Here is an 18,881-nt window from a genome sequence, read left to right as displayed (position 1 = left end):
TTTGATTCCCTCCTTCCCAGACAAATAGCATTGCATTATTTGATTCTGATTTTACTAGCTATAAAACACTTTCTATTTTTATTTTCACATGCCATTGACTTTGCTTGGTACAGACACAGCCAAACAAGCGCTGGTTTTTCAAGCGCAAATCACGTTAATAGAAGCCTGGTTCTTTTGACTCCGCACACGGTAACATAGCGGTAAGAAAAAGACAGCTGATACCCAAAGAATATTTTCCTATTGCATTTTCTAAATCACCTCCAGGGCTCCATTATCCATTCTGAATTTCCAAACGTGGAGTGGTGATGACTCCTTTAGTACTTCTGGCGCTGTCTCTTCACATCAGGAGAATTTATCTGCATGGGGGAGTGAAACAATACGATCAGACAATGAAATCTTGAGTGGTAAAGTGTGTGAAATTCCCCACTAATTTTTTTATGATGCTGTTTCTAGCGTTTCTTCACTGCTGGTAATGACAACTGACATATCTGTAGCAGAGAGTGCCTGTTCTGGCTGCTTTTTATCGGCGCAGGGTGAGCAGCAAGCAGCCAAGTTGCTGTTGTATCCAACCTGCTTCTCTGCTGTAGCACTCACAGATGGAGCTGCAGGGGAGAGCCCTCTCGTTGGGAAGCTGTCTGTCGGATCATGTGCCTGCTGGCTGGGCAACAGGTTACATGTCCAGTTGTCCCCAGCAGAAGTCATTTGTCTTAACGCTTGATCTGAGTTAAAATGTTTTATTTTTACGTTTTTTAGTTAAAATGTTTTATTTGTTTAAATTTTTTTTCCCCACGTTTCTTCCCTTCTTGCCCTGTCTCTGTATTTTTGAACTGGTGGTGGGAGTGAGTAGAAGAAAGTTTTTGCCATCATTAAAATATCTCACTCAGAAAGACCTCTCGAGAGTCCTTAAATGCAGGTGAGGAGGTAAGGTGCACCGCCTGAGCAGAATTACAAGGAAGTGTTCTCGCTGGAGACAGTGTTCAGGGGTGGATGCTGGCAAGAATTCAAGCGTCCACACTTGTTCTTATTGCCCTGCCCTCCCTGAAACCTCCTGCCCGTGGCAGAGGGTCCTTTCCTCGCAGGCTGTGTGGAGCCCTGGTAAGAGAGCAGCTCTGGGACTGAGGAACGGGTTGTCCCTTCAGACAGAGAGAAGTTAAAGAGAGAGACCATTCTTTGGTGGTACTTGCTCTTCATCTCCTTGGCTGACCTGTAGAGGTTCCCAACAAAGCAATAGCATATAGGGTTGAGGCTGGAATTGTTGAGGCCGAGCCACTGGGCAAAAGGCCTGAGCTGCAGGATCCAAGGAGAAGGAGTCACGTCCTGCAAGGACTTGGGGATGTTGAAATCGATCCAGATGTCCATCAGGTAGACGGGCAGCCAGGAGATGGCGAAGAGCAGGACCAGGGCCACCACCATCTGGGCCACCTTCTTGCGGATCTTCAGCCTGGAGGCCGGCAGAGAGCGGTTCAGGGCACTGCTCTCCTTCAGCTGGCTGCCGCGGCTCCACAGCCGGCGCACCGTGAGGAAGCAGATGACCATGTTGAACAGGACCGGCAGGCAGTAGAGAGCACAGAAGAGCAGAAAGTTGTAGGCTTGCTTGAGCCTCTCCTGAGGCCAAATCTCCCTGCAGATGGAGAACACCAGGGGCAGGCCCTCCACCACCCCGATCTCATCCCGTCTGTTCATGAAGACGAGCGGCATGCAGATCCCCGAGGACAGCAGCCACACCACCAGGATGGTGCTGAGGATCCGCTTCTGGGTGAAGAAAGAGCGGGCGTTGAGCGGGTTGTGCACGCTGTAGTACCGGTTCACGCTGATGACGGTCAGGCTGAGGACGCTGGCAGAGACCGAAACGGCCTGGATGAAGGGCACGGCCCGGCAGAGGAAGTCCCCGTACACCCAGGCTTTGTAGATGAGGTTCCCCACGGTGATGGGCATGCAGACGCACACCACCATGAGGTCGCACACGGCCAGGTTGATGAGGAGGCTGCGGGTGGCACTCAGGCTGGACGCCCGGCTCGGGCGCTTCCGAGTGAGCACCCTGATGGACATGATGTTGCCCACGAAGCCCACCACGAAGGACACCAGGTACATGGCCGTGAGGCTGATGGTGACGGGCTCCTTGGCGAAGAGGAAGAGCATCTTCTCCAGCTCTTCCCAGCCCAGCTCCTGGCTCCCGTTCCACAGCCCGCCTTGGGTCTGGTTCTCCTCCTGCCAGAGCTGCAGCAAGCCGGGGGGGGCCCGGGGGACGGGGGGCGAGGAATTCATGGCTGAGCCCCCCCCCGAGCACCCCGGGCTACCAGGGCAGAGCCTCCCGCGCCGCACCGAGCGATCCTGGCATGGTTACGTGGGAGCAGCCCCGCCTGTAAAAGAGGGTGCAGAGAGGGGGGGTGAGGGCTGCTGCCGGCATTTTCCCCTCGGGGGGAAGGTGCCGGGGGCTGGGGGGGGTGGGGTAAATGGCTTCTGGGCAACTTAGTTCAGCCGCGGCTGTGAGCGCCGGGGAGGGCGCAGCGGGCAGCGGAGATGCCTGGGGGGGGGGGGGGGGGGAGAGGATGGAGGGTTTTTTTTTGGGGGGGGGATGTCAGTGCCCGGCCCCGGGGAGCCGGGGTGGGGGCCACGTTACCCCCCGCACCCCGGCATCCCTAGCCCCAGCCGCGCAGCCCCGGTCCCCCCCCCCGTCCTCCCGGCAAAGTTGCGTGCCCCCCAGCCCCGGTCCCCCCCGCCCCCCCCCCCCCCCCCTCCCCGCGGTGCTCCCCGCTTCCCCCGAACCCACCGACCACCCCCCCCCCCCCGTCTCCCCCCGGCTGTGCCCCGGTCGCGGTGCGGCGGCACTCACCGGCCGGGGGCGGGCAGCGGCTCCCCCCGCCGGCTGCTCTGCCGTGTGCTGCCGGTGCGGGACCCGCTGCCACGGGCACGGGCACGGGCACGGGCACACGCTCCTTGGCACGGCTCGGCTCGGCTCGGCTCGGCTGGACACGGCTCGGCACGGTTCGGCGCGGCACGGCTCGGTACGGCTGGGCACGGTTCAGCACGGTTCGGTGCAGCTCGGCACGGCACGGCTCGGCACGGCACGGCTCTGCTGGGCACGGCACAGCTCGGCACGGCTCGGCACACCCAGCCCTGTCCTGCCCCCCCGAGCTCTGCGCGGCCGCACCCGGCGCTGCGTGCAGACCCCGCTGCGCTCTCCCGGTCCATGCCCCCCCCCCCCCCCCCCAGCGCACAGCGGGGTGCAGCCCCCCCTTGCCCCCCCCCTCCCCCCGCACCGCCCCTCTCTGCACACCCGCCCCGCACCCACTCGGGCACCTCCCGTCCCCCCCCCCCGTGCACCCCCCCCGCCGGCACGGATCTCCTTTTGCACCCCCTTGGCACCCGCACGGCACCCCCCGCTTGTCGTCTGCTGGGAGCGTTGGCTCGCTTCGAGCCGAGCCGTGCCGAGAAAATGCCGAGCCGTGCCGTGCCGAGCCGTGCCGAACCGTGCCAAGCCGAGCCGTGCCGTGCCGAGCCGTGCCAAGCCGAGCCGTGCCAAAACGAGCCGTGCCGTGCCAAGCCGAGCCGTGCCAAAACGAGCCGTGCCGTGCCAAGCCGAGCCGTGCCAAGCCGAGCCGTGCCGTGCCGAGCCGTGCCAAACCGTGCCGGGCTGCAGATGCCCGGGCCGTGGTGCTGAAGGGACAGCTCCACCCGAGCCGGACGGGGCCCTTCCCCTCCCTGGGCCCTTCCCCTCCCCTGGGCCCTTCCCCTCCCCTTATACCCCCCGCTCTCCTCCAGAACAAGGAGCCCGGGCACCCCGTGCCCACCTCCGTCACACCAGCCCCGCTCCTTCTGCGCCTCCAGCAGAAGCCAGCGGCTGCCGCCACGGCACATGGCAGGAGCCCACTGGAGCAACGAGCCCTCGGGGGGACACGCAGCGTTGTGGCTTTTCTCTCAAACTGGGGGAATGGGGAGAGTGTTTCGTGGAAAAAGTCACTTGAAAAAGTTGGAGGGGTTGGTTGGGCCGAACTAGGCTGGGTCGATAAATGAAGCTGTTCTCTTGGAGGTACTCGGGTGGTGCCAGGGAATCAGAGGGGAAATGTTTGACAAGAGGAACGGAGAGTTCTGCCTGGAGAGGCTGGGTTTTGGTTTATTTCTTTGCCCTCTCCTAGAGAGAGCAAGCCCAGGTTGGCACTGAGTGGTGAACGCCCTTCATTTCGGGGGGAGATTCTCCGTCCGTTTCAGTCTATTTGTGTTTAAGAAGAAAGCAAATATTTTTGGTCAGCCTGACGTGAAGTGAAAGAAAGATCAGCAGTGGAACAGCGTCAGGGGGGTGTCAGCAGAGAAAGCTCTTCTGCATCAGAACGCGTTTGCTTCGGGCATGTGACTGCTCGTTCCCGTATAGTTTTATGTATGTGTATTTATAGACCTTCAGAGACAAACAACTTCCATAAACTAATTATAGCGTGTCGCCCAGAGCACAAGGTACACATTATTCTACTCAGGGAAATGCACGGATACTCTCATGGATACCTAAAATCCGCTGCAATTTCACAGCTGCTCCACAAGCAAACTGACGTGTGGCAAACAGGCGACTCGGCAGGCTGGGGCACGGACATCACTGGGAACCTCCACGCACCCAAGCCCTTGCCAACCTCTGCCCAGCCTCCCTAAAGCCGACACATCATTACACACAGAAAACAAGAGAACAGAGGTGTTAAAGTCGTCACTTTTAGTAGCGTATTAACAGGCTACAAGAGGCGAGAGCAAAGAAATGTGCCAGGGCTCTTTAAACGTATTTTTGTCCAGGTAATTGCCTTCCAAATGTTCAAGCTAATGAATGCAGTTAACATTTTTATCCCATGCTCTTTGTTTGTAACCTGCATGATTTACTGCTCAGGAACCTAAGGCTAGATTACTAAGTTGATCAGCGGTTCGATATAATTAGGATGAATCTGCTTTTGCATCCATTGACACAACTCACAAATGCCAAGTCATCTCTAGCAACAAATCACAAATCCATATGCCGGGTACGGCGGACAGAAAGGACAAGGACGTTGATTACAACAAGCTCATTGATTACAGCAAGCTCAAAGTCACCAAATAACTCAAGACGGGGAATCTCCAGCAAAAAGAAAACGCCGTATTCTTTTCACATCAGCTCCCCTCTTACTGAACGGCTTTGGAGTAAAAGCTAAAGAAAGCTCGCTGGAGACAGGAGCCATCCTTCACCGGCAAGGGTAATGGAGTGGACGCTGATCGTACAGCACTGTGCATCAGAAATAACCCCCTGGTCTCACCGGAGTTACAGCTGCGAAGCCCTGACCTGAGAGGAGGAGTGAGTCAGCTGCTCTGGGGCATTGCCAGAATCTCAGAAAAACCTCACAGCAGCTCCCAAGCCCGGCACGTCTGCCCAAACCTGCTGTGCCCACTTCACGTCAGAGTCCCAGGGTGGGGTAAATTTAGCAGAGCTGGCTCAGCACAACCTCCCCGCTCCCTCTGCGGCACCAGCGGGAGCTGCGCGGCCGCACCGACGTGCTCGGACTGTCCCAGGCCCAAGGAGCGGTGTAAATGAAGGAAACCCTGAGGATTTTCCAGCTTGTGCCGGTGGTCAGTGGGATCAGCTCCTTGTGAGTGGAGCAATTCCTCCTGTGGGGCAGCTCCCTACAGCAGCTCGCGTCCCTTCCCCGTGTAAACACGCTGAGTACAGGGGGCTGGCTGGGCAGCTGGCCTCGGGTCCCGGTGCCTTTGGGAAGAGACGGTGAGCTGGGAAAGCTGGAACTGGTGGAACCAGTTCCCTTTGGTTTTGCTGGGAGGAAAAACACTTGGAAAGCACTGGATAAAAAGCAGAGTGGTTCCTCATTGCCGCTTTGCTCCTGTCCCTCACACTTTTCAGTCGATGGCCCAGAGATGGGGGGGCCGAGGGGTATGGGAAGCTCCTGGAGCCCTTAGACCTGCCCATGCTGTGTGAGCTCCTTGCAGCCCCCCAGGGACCCTGCCACCCAGCAGGGCTACGTGTGCATTTCTAAAGCTTGATATCTACAGGAGGAATACTGACACCTGTCTCTTTTCTCTCTTTTGCCATCAGGACAGAGTAACAGTGTCACCATTTGCTAGCATGTATTGGACAAAAGAGTCTCCATCCTTCCCTGGGCCATTTTCTTACACCCAGCATCAATGCTCCCCAAATCCCCCGTGTTATTCTTTTTGGGGATCTCTGTGCCGAGTTTGCCGCTCCCTCTGCTGGTGGCTGCTCCGTCCATGTGGCAGTGCAGCTCCAGCACCGTGGTTTTGGTGGGGACATGAAGTTATTTATGGCACCGTGGCCTGGGTCCTCAGCACAGCTCCGGCGTGGAGGTCATTGATGCTGGCACTGGCATGGGTGTAAATCTGGGTAGAGACAAGAGGCCGATGCTGTGCACAAAGACAAAACACAAATAATGCCAAGTGCACTTCAGAATCTTTGAAACTAAACTCACAAAAGAAATACAAAACAGCTGGGAATTGATGTTTGCTGTTTGTAATTACTCTTAGGAGAGTTAAACCCCTTCTTCTCCCTCTATTCTTCCCCTCTCAATCAAAGAAGGAAACATTTAAACTATTTCAAGTGTCCTTCTGAGGATTTTAAATGGAGAATGTGTGCATTTTTTCTGCCTGGGAATATTCACTGATGTCTGTTTTCATAAACAGATACGTGCCAACTTCTTTATCTTCCATCATTGTTATTGGAAGCCTCTTAGACTGAGTGCTCCGGAAATGTAGTGGCTGAAATGAAAAGATAATTTTGCACATAAGAATTTGTCCGATATGATGTTTGCTCACTCAGAAACAATGAAACACCATTTTGGCATTAGTGCGATTTAAAATCTCTCTTTCAGATATCTTTGTTTTTGGTTTGTACGGGAGGTCAGGCAAGTAGCAGCCTGAGGAGTACAGGGCTGGATGTGCCCTGGTGGGACCTGCCTAAAACAGCACCAAGTGAACTTGACCCTGTCTCATTAAAAGGAGGTACACTGCACAGCAGGGTGGGTTTTAGGAGAAGTCAGTGCTGTGGATCCCTAATTCGTTGCCCAGCTGTACAGACAAGGATGTGAAGTGATACGGAGTGCCTGCTAAGCCAAGTCTTTGAGAGGTTAAAAGAAGCCCAGGTCTGTGGGTCTCTGTCTCACCCTGCTGTAATACTGGTGCTCTAAGCCACTGCTACTACTGAGAGGAGAGGTGGATAAAACAAAATCAAGAGCAGGAGCTGCTAAGGCAGTCTGTCCTTACACCTGAAGGCTGCCAGATTTGCATAACAATCCTGCTCCTCTGGTGCTCGATACCCAGGTGCAACAGGCTAATAAAGAGCTCTTCACACGACAGAGCTTTCTCAGCTGATTGCCATCTGGGGGAAATCTCTGACAAAGCCTTTAAATTTGCCACTGTTTGCATCTTCCCAGCTGTAGATGCTTGCAGAAGTGGAGGGGAAACGCGTGGAGGCAGGAAGGAAAGGCTCTGAGAAAAGCACTTGTGAGATCCACATCTGCTAGCGTTGGGGAGGAGGTAAGGGATTTGGAAAATACAACAGCAGGGATTTTGTTCTGAGCATAAAGATTTACTCCTGGCTGATATGACTGGGATCAGGTTGGAATGAGAACAAGAGCTTGAGCACTTTTGCAACAAGGGCTTGGTGATCAAGTGGTATGTGTTAAAAATAAGCCTTCCTATGTTTCGCATTCTTAATCAGGAAATCCCTAGGACTTCTGTGGATTCAAGAGGGAGATCAGCTGGGAGGCAGGGAGAGATGTGGTTGTGGGTCTGAATCCTCTCCAGCAGTCTGCTCTAATGTTCTGATGAGATAAGAAAAAAATCTGTGAGCTTTTATTTATCTTGGGCAGCCTTTTAAGAGGGATCTCTGCAAGCAGAGTTGTACAAAACCAGAGGCTCTGAGAGGTTGTTAAGCTCTGCGAGGACCAGTTGCAAACTTTCTCTCCGTTAACAACGCATAACCTCTCATTGTGCAGTGACTCATCTGGAAAGACTCAGGCAATTTACTGGAGGTACAATCACTGCTCTCTCACCACCACTGACCACGTCTGTCTCCGGTTCCAGCCCGTGTTTGCTGCACCAAGGCAGCTTCAAGAAATGAAACATGACAGTAGCTGGAGCTTGGTGCAGAGGCTGGGGTTAGGAGGTGAAATAGCTGCACCTCAGTTTTACTCCCAATCTTCAAAACCAGCAAGCTCGTGGGCAATAAATCTCAGAGCAATTGCTAAACCGTTCTTTGGACAAGTGGTATGTCAAAGAACAGAAAGAATCAAGAGATGTTTGTGGCTCTTTGGCCATTGTTTGGGCTGGAGCAGGAAACAAAGAAGCCAGAAAAATACTGATTAGTATCTGAGACTATGGCATTGATACCTATGTACTGCTGAATGGAAAACTTGGGTTAATGAGCTGCTCAGCAGCCCTGGCCCCTCACTTAAGACAAGGGGCTGGTTTGTCTGTGCAAGCTGGGCTGTGCTGCAGGCTGTAGAGGAGTTCAGCACAGGATCCCTTAGCTTACTAAGGCAACTTCTGAGAGAGCACAGCCAAGCCAACACACAGGCTACATGAACTGCAGGATGAGAGCACTAGGCTGGAGGTAAAAGTGCCTGGTTCTGTCCCTCCTCTCTGCTATTTTCCCCCATATACCTTGGCTTCCTCACCTCTATAAGGGTGCTATGACGCTTCCTTCTCTTTATGGTTTGCAAATACAAAGTGCTACAGATGCAAAGTGTTTCAAAAGACCCAGATGGGCATGGTGACAGGGCGTGAGGGTGCAGAGAAAGCCGCCTCATCTGCACTGGTTGTTGTCTTGTGCTCTGGTAAAGTCGGAGATTTGGCCAGCTATATTCATACAGCTTGAAGGAATAACATGATAAATGGCATCCAGCTCTGGCAAGAGGGTCTTGAACAGCCTGCAGAACTGGAGGGTCAGCAAATTTATGAGCAAGGCTAATTTCTGTCATCCTTTCCTTAGGCAGCAGAGTTATACAATAATGCAGCTGTCAAGTAAAGTGATACCATCAGACTCCAATTCTTCAACCTCTACAGCAGATCCTTTCTTTCAGAAAATAATCCCTCTCCAGCCTGCATTTAACTGGTACCTGCCACCATGAACACAAGATCAGGCTTGGGAGATGTATTTTCCTGTCTGAGCTGGCTCTTGGCTGGAGATGGTGAGTTAGCGACTTTATAAAGCTCTCCTTAAATGCAGTAAAAGAAATATCCCTCTGCTTTCCTGCAGAGACTCCCTTCCAGCTGTGATCTGGGGCTACCCAGTGCCTCAGAGCTGTGTTCCAGCTAGAATGGGGAGTTATTCCTCCTGTCTTGTGGTTGTGGGTTTCTTTTTTCCCCACTTTGGGGGAAGGCTGAACACTTGCCCTTCACGTTCCTCAGCCCTGCTGGCAGACAGCTGTGGCTACCGAACACTCGAGGAGCTTTGCAGCCCACATGTTGAATAATCAGCCTCTTGGGTAAGGGCTCAGAGATGTAAGGAAGAAAGGAATTGCTAGTAGGTTCTGCTCTTCCTGGCAGCTGCTCCTGTGGCAATGTGCTGGGAAAGCCAAGGCCTTGGGGAAGGAAGGAAATGAGAGGTGCCGGGGACGTGGGTGCAGCTCATCGGGCTGCGCTGTATCAGAGGTGAGGCAAGGAGCAGTGCCTCGGCATGGCCCTGCTCTCCTTCGGGACCACAAACAGGAGGAGGCGTGCTGGGTAAGCCGTTACCAACTGCCCTCCTCCTGATTTCTTCACCGGAGCTGCCCTCCGGCTATGACTGCACAGCCAAACCACCAGCACTGAAGCCTCATTTTAGAGGGGCGGCAATGTCATAAAGTAGGCATTGGGTCAGTGAATGTGTGTTCAGATGCAACCCACACAACTTGTTTTTTTTAATGCTTTCCTAGACAGCTTTCCCACTGTATTAGTAACGAGTCTGTGCCCTTTTTCCTTCTGCCTTATCTCAAGTGTCTGATATTCGGGTGTCCCTTGCTGAGGCCGGCAGAGGTGGCATCACCCAACCCGATGTCTCCGGGCTGCTGATCGGACGTGACCATCTCTGACGTGGGGGCCGTTTGCTCACCAGCCTGTGAGGAAACGAGTGCGTGACGATTGCCAGCGGTGTCAGCGGCACCAAGGAGCGCTCACTGACCGTGTGCTGTCAGGTGCTCCGCAGGAGATCTGCAGCACTGCGGCCTGCCAGGGGGCACCTCGGCCCTGGGGGGCTGGCACAGCTCAAGCACGAAGGATTGGGAGCCTGACTTCCCTCTCATTGAGCTGGGGATGAGCCAGAGCAGTTCACCGAGCTCTGTGGATCCAGATGAAGAAAGTATTAAGAAAGGGAGAGCTCATCGGAGGGGTCACCACCTCTCCTGGCTTTGCCTCCTGAGGGACATCTCTGTCTCAGGTGGCCCTACAGGTTTGTGTCGGCAGCAAGGGCAGCAGCTGCTGCTCTGTGAGCAAATCCTGCCCAGGACAGTCCCCGTCCCCTCCTGCAGTCATTGCTCTCCCTGGAAGCATTTCAGCCTCGTGCTGCTGCTTGGCCACAAAAAAATATTGAGCCTGGGCTTTAGGTTGGGCAGTGAAATATTGGTTCCTCTGCCCACTTCCCTTCCAAAAGGCCTTCAGCTTTCCAAAATATACCCTTGGGCAGGAGTTCGTTTCCATCAGTTCCCCCCACAGTTTCAGGCCCCAGGCCATGAAGCTGCTTAAAATGCAGGAGGAAGACCAGCTCGTTCTCTCCAACCAGCTCAATACCAGCACACAGTGCCTCTGTGCAGCTGCTGATGTGCCAGCCCCCCTCCTGAGAGTTTAATTGACCATCCTAATTGTGTGGCTTCATTTTTCTCTGGAGTTTCCCCTTAAGAGAGGCAGGGGGGGAGGTTGGAGAGCAACCCCCCCAAACAGCTAAGAACAGCTGGCCTGGATCTTTCCTACCAGAGATGCTCTGTAGCTCCAAAGACCCCTTTACCCTTGGGACTGTTTTGGCTGGAGGAGGCAGCAGATAAAATCCTGAACCCTGCGGCAGCGCTGTGGATGTGTCAGGAGAGATTGAGCGCTCTCGGCGCAGATGGTACGGGGTGAGATCAGCCGCTGACACGAGCTCTGGGGAAGGTGCTCAGGAGTCATGGCGTAATCTCTGCTGCCGCCTGATTTTTTGTGGCATCTCTTTGTTTGTACTTGAGTTATTTTTGCCCCATTTGTCTGAGGTCCTCTCTGCTCGGTTCTGGAGAAAAATGAAATCGTGTTGTATTACTGCAGCGGTGGCTGTAGATGGAGTTTGCAGCCATGTAAGTACAAAGCATTAGCCTTATAAATCATTTCATCACTTTTCCTCCATGAAAAATGATCTGTCTCTATCAACCCCCAAACAAGCATGAATAAAAAGAACGATTTCTTTCAAATGCAGTTCAGCATTGTCAGAGGTATGACACAGAGATCCCAGCGGGCCTGAATTCCATCTGCATTTGTCTGTTTTGCTGAAGGGGTGGCTGTGAGAACGAAATGTGTTGAACCCCTGAGTTGCATCACAGCTACTACAAACTGGGCCAGTCCCAGGCGGCCTCTTTGTCCCAGTGGTGATGGATTTATTCCAGACCAGAGGAAGTGTCACCATCTCCAGTCTCCCAACTTGCAACCAAGACAGTCACGATTTCCCAATGATAGTTTCTGCTCCTTTTTGGAGGGAGAAGGTACTAGATGGGACTACTTAATGTTCCTGTTGCATGCTTTGGGACAAGGATAAGTTCCTGATAGTGTGTTTTTATGGTCTGGAAGAACATTATAAACTTTTCAGCAGGCTCATAAATGTAATCTTTGTGGCATCCTGTGTTGTGGCTGGCTACATGGTCACCTCTTCCTCATAAGTCCTTGAGATTATAAACAGAGGGGGGAGCTGGGAATGGCCAATTTAAGCACTGAGAATAGGCTGGAGCAAAACTGTGACCTTTGGTGATCCCACCCAAAGGCAAGGATGGGTCAGGGCTGCGTTTGATACCAAGTGTCTTGATGGAAAGGACTGGCAGGGCAGAATTGTCTCTGCCTTTTGCTCACCATCAGGAATGTGGTCTGTCTTATGTCTGAGGAGCAAAGGAGTGATTTGGGGGTAGCTGTAATTGCATTTTTGGAGCGAGTTCCTGTTCAGATTTAACACTGTGACATTATGCTGCTTATGATGTGCGTAATTAAAATGGTAAAAATAACATCTTTTTGCCTGCAGTGGCCTGGTCAAGGAGTTGGAGATATGTTGGACTTAAAGAAATAAAGAATAGAAAAGAGAACAGGGTGCAAGGGACAGGCAGACTGCTGAAAGACAACTAAAAAGGAAGAAAAAAAAAAGGAAATCAGAGCAAAGAGAAAAGTTAGAGAATAGCTACAGGAAAAATAACAATGTGTTCATTCTGAGCTTACAGTTTCTAGACCCTGGTTTCTTCAGATCTTCTTTTGTTTGGAGTCCAGCTGTATTTCTGGTGCAGGCTGGAGGGCCCATGTGCTTTTGTGTGTCCCTTTAAGCTTTACCCTTTTCTGAACCCACTACATCACTCCCAGCATCTGCCTGACAAGCCTGCAGTTGGCAGGACTCAGTCTGAGCAAACATCTCTCAACTGGCGAAAAGTATTCTCTGGAAATATCTTGCAATTTAAATCTTATCACTCTGCTCTATGTAGAAAGGAGCTTCATTAGCCCTCAAAGCAAAAAAGCAGTATTTTCCCACTGCAGAAAAGAAACAAACCCCCATCCTGTGTCCTCCTGCCCAGTCACCAGCCCCTACTTGTGCCATGCACCTGGAGATTTGCACTGAACAAATAACTCAGTTGAGCTGCCCATTGATAGATGGGATTTCAGCAGGGATTTCCTTGTTTGATTTTATTAGCAAATACGACATTTCTACTCGGCTCTTGCAGAGAACTGCCCCTTTCTGTCAGTAACATCCATACCCATTGTGACCATCGCCAGGTGGCCAGCTGAGGATTAGCATTAATTCACACCCTACTTTAGGCAAACACAATTTCTAGGGTAGCATTAATATGTCGAGACTACTCAAGGTAGATTTCTATGTGCAGTAGTGATCTGTCAGGCTGCCTAACAGCAAAGATAAGGCCTACAAAACCCATCGTGCGCCCTAGGGGCATAGAGGAAGAAGGTCCTCCATGCCATCTGCAGCCCAGATCAACGTGTCTGGGTGCTGCATGCAGTGGGAGTGACCGTCTTTTCCTCTACAAGGAGGTGCTGCAGGTGTCTGTCTGTCTGGTGGTAGCACGGGGTGGGTAGGGATGGGGAGAAGATGGCCTCTGACTGGATCAGGAGCTTCAGGGGGAGTGGGCTGTGGGGCTGTCCCACCTCCTTCCTCTAGTAAAGGCCTCGTTTGGTGATTTCCACCGAAGAAATGGTGATATCGTTGAGAATCTGCAGCTTGTTGATGGCTGAGAGCTGTTTTTGCCGATGCTTGTACTGCAAGATTTTGTGTTCATCAATGAAAATGTGGAAATAGTCATGGTCAGAGTAGATTTCCACCTGAAAGAGAGACTGTGTTAGGTTCACCGGGTGGACACACGTCCTCACCAGGCCTTGCTGCTGTTACAGCCGTGAGCACTCATGATCCACTGCAAATCCTCCCCAAACTGACATGGGGACAGGTCACTGCCTTGTTGGGTAAAAGGAAGGAATAACTGAGTTCTTTGTTTTCTGACAGCAGAAAGAGGTGATAATGCATAGCTTAAATTGGTGACAACTGCAACATCCAGGGATTATTGCTGGAGCTGCACATGTCTGTGCCAGAGCTGGGTATAAATCAGCAGCAAAATTAGGGGACAAAAGAAGTACTAGCAGGGGGGGACAAAGCCAGAGAGGGGACATTACTGGGTATGGGGCTGGCTAGATCCCTGAGAAAGACCCTGATATTGACTGGGTCCCCCCGTCCCACCCAAGAACATCCGTGGTGTGATGCAGGGCTACCTGGAAAGGCTCCTTTGCTTCGAAGGGGAAGGTGCTGTTAACCTCTTCCCTCCCCCAGTGGTTGGCCAGGAAGGAGTTGCAGACGATTCTGGAGCTGGCAAAGCGGGGGTTAAAGTGGAAAGCGATTTGGTCTCCGGGATGACTGAGGAAATTAATTTCAAACCTAAAACAGCAAAAGAAAGAGGTGGTGGAGCGGCACCACTGGATCTTGAGAGCCAGGGGGGCTGCAAGCGGCTTGTGGCCTTACATGCTTGTGCTGGAGCTGGTTTCGCCCTTGACCACGACGCTCCAGCCGGGACACATCCCCTCTGGGTACAGGGCCTCGAACTGCCAGCAAGGAGGTGATGGTGAGACATGGCAAGGTGGGGAGCTGCGTGTCAACGGCTCATCCCTGAACACTTCTCTATCTTTATCATCCTCTTCCCTTTTTTCCCCGCTCACACACAGACATGCTCTCAAGCCCCTGCTCTTTTCTGACTCCTAAATAAGCTCAGGGACTTGCATTATATATATATATATATAATATGATATATATATATATAAAATGTATTTTTGCTCCCTGATTCCATCCAGCTCTCTACAAAAGACCTCAGAGGCAGCAAATCCCCCCTGGTGCAAAGATGCCCTGCTGCTTCTCCCCTACTGGACAATGCAAAATCTGAAGCAAGCTAAGCAGAAAACTTGGTGGTGCTCTGAAGCAGGGTGTGAAAGGCAGGGACTGATGAAGGAATGATGGTAACACGGCACCCAGCCCGTCCCCATCCAGCATTACGCAGAGGACTCTTTCCGAGAGCTCCTGCCTGTTCCCGTTCCACCCGTTCCCCCCCATCTCCAAGGTTAAACTTGCACAGAACGAGCTGGAAAACGTTCCTTTTTGAATAATTCATAGTTTTAATAAATAACTCATTTTAATAAGAAGTGCTTGCCATTTCACCCCGCACTTTTTAGCACACTAATGATTTTGCACTTCTGAGCATCTCCCTTTCCCAAACTTATTGCTCGTGCTGGGAAAATCTCTCCAGCTTTGGCATCACCACTGCCAGCTCCATGCCTGGCCCTTGGTCCCTATAGCTCAGCACTCCTACACCCCTTCCCTTTCTCTGCCACAATTTCTGTTTCTCTGCCACAATTTCCCATTTCCAATGCCTTTTGGGGATGTGCAGGTCAAGCACGTCCTCAGCACTTACCCGCAGTGCCATCCTGCTCGCCTGCCCCTTGCTGCAGATGTGGGTGTGTGGTCGGGGTGGATTTATATAGGGGCGGGTGGCCGGGAGCCCTGTGCACAGGGATTAGCAGAGGCAGCAACCCCAGGTCACCTTTTCAGTGCAGGCTGTTGGATGGCGCTGGGGAGCAGCAAATCCCGCTCCCCACAGCGGGGTCAGCCTGCTGAGGCGTGCAGGGATAATTCGGTCCCATACAAAAGCAGCAGGCACCAGGCGAGCTGGAGCTGTGACACGATGGAAGCAGCATGGGGCGGTGATGGGGTGGACGTGCTAGGAGCACAAGGAGGTGACGGGGGCTCTCAAAGCTGGAGGAGATGCCAGAAGGTCGGTCTGCTGCAAAGTCCATAGAGTCTTTTTTTTCTTTTTGGTCTTTTCTTTTTCTCTTTGCCTTTTTGCTCGCTCAGAGCCCCAGCCTGAAATGAGCTGACGGCAGCTCTGTCCCAGCCGATGTGGGGCCAGCAGGTTTGGGATGCCACCGCGCTGAGCTCAGTGTGATTCCCTTCCTGGCTGGAAACAAAGCAGGGATTTGGGAGTGGGGTGAGGGAGCTTTTGTCAGATATATGCTGTCATGGAAAGGCACCAAGAAATAGGTAGTGATGAAATGAATTTTGCTCTTCACTGGTGATGGGAGTTTTCATTAGTGTGTGCTAATAATGTATGGCCGGGCAAAGCTGAGCCAGGGAAGGGATTTTCACACACCCTTACTCCACTCCCCCATTTTCAGAGGGTGAATGCATGAAAGGCACATGCTGGCCCATCTCTGCATGGATGGGAGGCTGTGGCACTACCCTGTGGTCCTACAGGAATCCCTGGTTTCCATCGTTGAAAAACCCCTCGCTCTTTGTCCGTAGTGCTAATGGTATTGAATGTGTTTGTTTTATTTCCAGCAGATAAGCAGAACGAGAGCTGCTATCCCAGGCTCTAGTGCCCCTTGGCAGATGACTGAAAACGCAATCTAGCAGGCGTGTAAGCCAACAGCCTCTCTGGGGGCTGAAAAAACAACCAAGTCCCAGGCTGGGATTCGCCCAGTTGGAGTCCTACAAAACGGCAGTGCTCGCGGTGAGAAAAGGCTGTGCCGGGGAGCACCAGAGCAGGGCTCTGTGCTACAGATGGCAGCATCGGGACGCGCAAGGCAGCCGTGGAGGTGCTGAGCGGGTGGTGGGGACACCCAGCCGTCCCTCCTCGGGCTGCTGCACGTTGGCATCCCTCATCTGCCCGGCTGTATGTATTCCCTGCTTGTGGTCTGAGCTCAAAGACGTGGTTCTGCTCCCCAGGTCCTCCCCTCCTGCTCGTTTCTGCTGCCAGCCAGGCTAAGGGCTGTGTGGATACAGGGTGTGTGCAAGCATCCCTTCGGGATGCATCTGAGACCTTCCCCATGGCAGTGGCCAGAACCAGACGGCATCGCAGCCATGTGCATAGGAAAGAGCAAGCTACGAGCTAAATAATTGATAAGTGAGTTTAGCACAACTTAGCTAACAAAATAAGCGTGTAGAAGCGTGGAGCGGCGCAGGGCAAGTCAAAGTGCTGCAGGGTGGTGGGAAAGCAGAGGGTGCTGCCCAGCGAGGCAGCGGCAGGGCAAACACCGGCTTCTTTCTGTGCCCAGTGCCTGCCTCTCACCCACATGGGGTGCTCACCAGTGAGTCACAGCTTCTAGAGAAGCTGCTGGAAACTTGTGTTATGTCTCATGAAACCAAGCACTCGCCACAGGTTCGTGCAGGCAGCCTGGTCTGGCAGGGTGACGTCTCAGCTGCGTCCCATTACAGCTCCCACTGCCGCCACCAGTGCCACCACCACCAACAAGCATTGAATTTCCTCCCCTGCTGCTAAAAGCAATGTTAGGCCAAGTGGCACAGGGAGCTGTGGTTTTCTGCAGGGCTGCATACGGGAGAACAAAAATACACAGCAAAAGTGTGTTTGGGGAGATGGGGAAGCTCTCACGGAGGGAGGGGGATTCACGCTGCTCTGGTTTCAGGGAGAGCAATTTCAGAGATGCTTGGTGCTTCCCAAATTCAGTTCACTTACTGTTGCTCTTTTGGAAAGAGCAAGAAAAGCTGCTGGGGAAAGATGCAAACACACGTTTCACCAGTAAGTGATGCCCAAATACTGACTGGTTTTACAGGTGAGCCTTTATTTGCCCTCTGTCTGTAGTGCTGTTCCTCAGGAGCCATTGTCACCATTGCAAGGTGGAAGGGAGTGGGAATATGCTTAAAGCCAGATGTTGGAAGTGATTGGCTCTTAATGTCATAACTTTTCCCTTTTTTTCCCAAACACACTGACTATGCTCCGCTAGGACATGGTAAGACTGACACAGTCCGAGGTGGAAGGAGCGTGGCATAGAAAAGGAGCTGATAACCTGATGGCTTGTTAGCTGCTGGGTGTCTTCGTTAGCGTGACACTTGGGTGATTATCAAATCACTTATTAGCAGACCAGCTTACACATTTGTCAGCCATTTGGTCATATAGCCAGCAGAGTTTGCACCTTGCCTTAAGCTGTTGTTATCCTTGTCCTACTTTTGGTCATTTGTCCTCCTGCTGTTCAGGGAGGGACAGGCACTCAGTGAGCAGCCTGGCACCACGCTTCCCACGGGGATTTTCACACGGTTCCCTGTGCGAAAACGGCTGAATTTGTGCAAGCGTGATGATTTACATTAGTCTCTAGAGGTCTCCAAACACACAGGATGGGTTTTCAGGACCTGGCCATAGTCCTTGCATCTATTCTCCGTACATCAATTGTCTTCTCTTCTCGTGGACTGCTCTGTAGTTGATGCAGGTGATGCTTCAGTTTCTAACACCAGATCAGGTTTACTGTGAGCTCTTGTAGGAGAGAGGTGTCCATCCCATGATTAACTCAGTCCTGCCCCAATGTGAGGTGTGTTCTCCACACAGCAGTGCACGTTGTCCTGTATTTACCTTGTCCTGCCAGCCAAAAACAGCAGCACCCAGACCTGTCTGTGCCCACGTTATAGTGCTATGTATGTCCTCAGATATTATTGCACAGTGCTATCTCCTGTTAATATTCACCCTTATATGTACTCACATATATATAGCAGCTGGGAAACCACAGTAATAGGTACCTACTGGAGACTTGTGCTCACAAATCAGCCCACTTTCCCTAAATACACCAGTGCGAGCAAGGCAGAGGACTCTCACGTGCGAGGCTGTTTTGATACCCAGCAGCCGGGGCAGGGTGGCTGTCACAGTTTGGGGATAACTGTGGCTTTGAGCATCCCCATCCTGCTGCCAGCCCTTACCTGCTGGGGGGAGAACCACGACTCTTTCTCAGGCTTTTCCTCCATCCCTGGAGCCAGGGCAACCCACTGGTTTTCCTAAAACTCAATGCTCTTTGTTTTAGTACAATAGCTTTGCAGAAAAAAGCCATACCACAAAACAATGGTCTGGGTGCAGGCAGAGCCTCTTGGGCATCGCCCCAGACAGGCTCAGCTCCTTCCTGGAGGTGAGCCTGGGTTACCCCAGGGCCAGCTGGGTCTCCTGGACCTTTCTTTTCCTGGACCTTCCTCCTCTGGGACAAACCAGGGGGTGCGATTTCCCCAGAGCAAGCATCTGTGTGAGGCTTCTCCAGACTTGCCTGCCTGCTGGCAGATTCTCTACCTCCTCCACAGCAATTTCAGATCTTCGAGGGAATTCCTAAAACTCCCCCGTGGAATCGGGATGCAGCCTTCTGCTGCGGACGTGCCGCCCCACGAGTGTGTTACCCCGCACGGG

The 18,881-nt window shown here is 52.7% G+C and overlaps 2 protein-coding genes and 1 long non-coding RNA gene across 3 annotated transcripts; 1 reads left to right on the top strand and 2 right to left on the bottom strand.

Annotated features, from left to right (window-relative positions):
* Positions 1-945: 945 nt before the first annotated feature.
* On the bottom strand, positions 946-3,168 carry LOC106033548 (galanin receptor type 1-like). The gene is made up of 2 exons (XM_066977631.1): positions 2,834-3,168; positions 946-2,360 (listed from the first exon to the last, which is right to left on the bottom strand). Exon 2 carries the CDS (start codon positions 2,263-2,265, stop codon positions 946-948), a length of 1,320 nt encoding a protein of 439 aa, XP_066833732.1. The 5' UTR covers positions 2,266-2,360; positions 2,834-3,168.
* A 4,011-nt stretch (positions 3,169-7,179) lies between these two features.
* Positions 7,180-12,995, top strand: LOC125182319 (uncharacterized). Its single transcript, XR_010825125.1, has 3 exons — positions 7,180-7,506; positions 8,963-9,161; positions 9,949-12,995. It is a non-coding gene; the product is annotated as an uncharacterized lncRNA (long non-coding RNA).
* Positions 12,996-13,329: 334 nt separating this feature from the next.
* On the bottom strand, positions 13,330-15,134 carry GRIFIN (galectin-related inter-fiber protein). The gene is made up of 4 exons (XM_048066155.2): positions 15,123-15,134; positions 14,183-14,415; positions 13,936-14,098; positions 13,330-13,494 (listed from the first exon to the last, which is right to left on the bottom strand). The coding sequence occupies exons 1-4, from the start codon at positions 15,132-15,134 to the stop codon at positions 13,330-13,332; spliced, it is 573 nt and encodes a 190-aa protein (XP_047922112.2).
* Between the last annotated feature and the right edge of the window lie 3,747 nt (positions 15,135-18,881).

Source organism: Anser cygnoides, chromosome 15 (genome assembly GCF_040182565.1).
Source record: "Anser cygnoides isolate HZ-2024a breed goose chromosome 15, Taihu_goose_T2T_genome, whole genome shotgun sequence".
In the NCBI taxonomy this organism is placed as follows: Eukaryota; Metazoa; Chordata; class Aves; order Anseriformes; family Anatidae; genus Anser; species Anser cygnoides.
The sequence above is the reverse complement of the archived record's forward strand: the minus strand, read 5'-3'. Positions and strand labels throughout refer to the sequence as shown.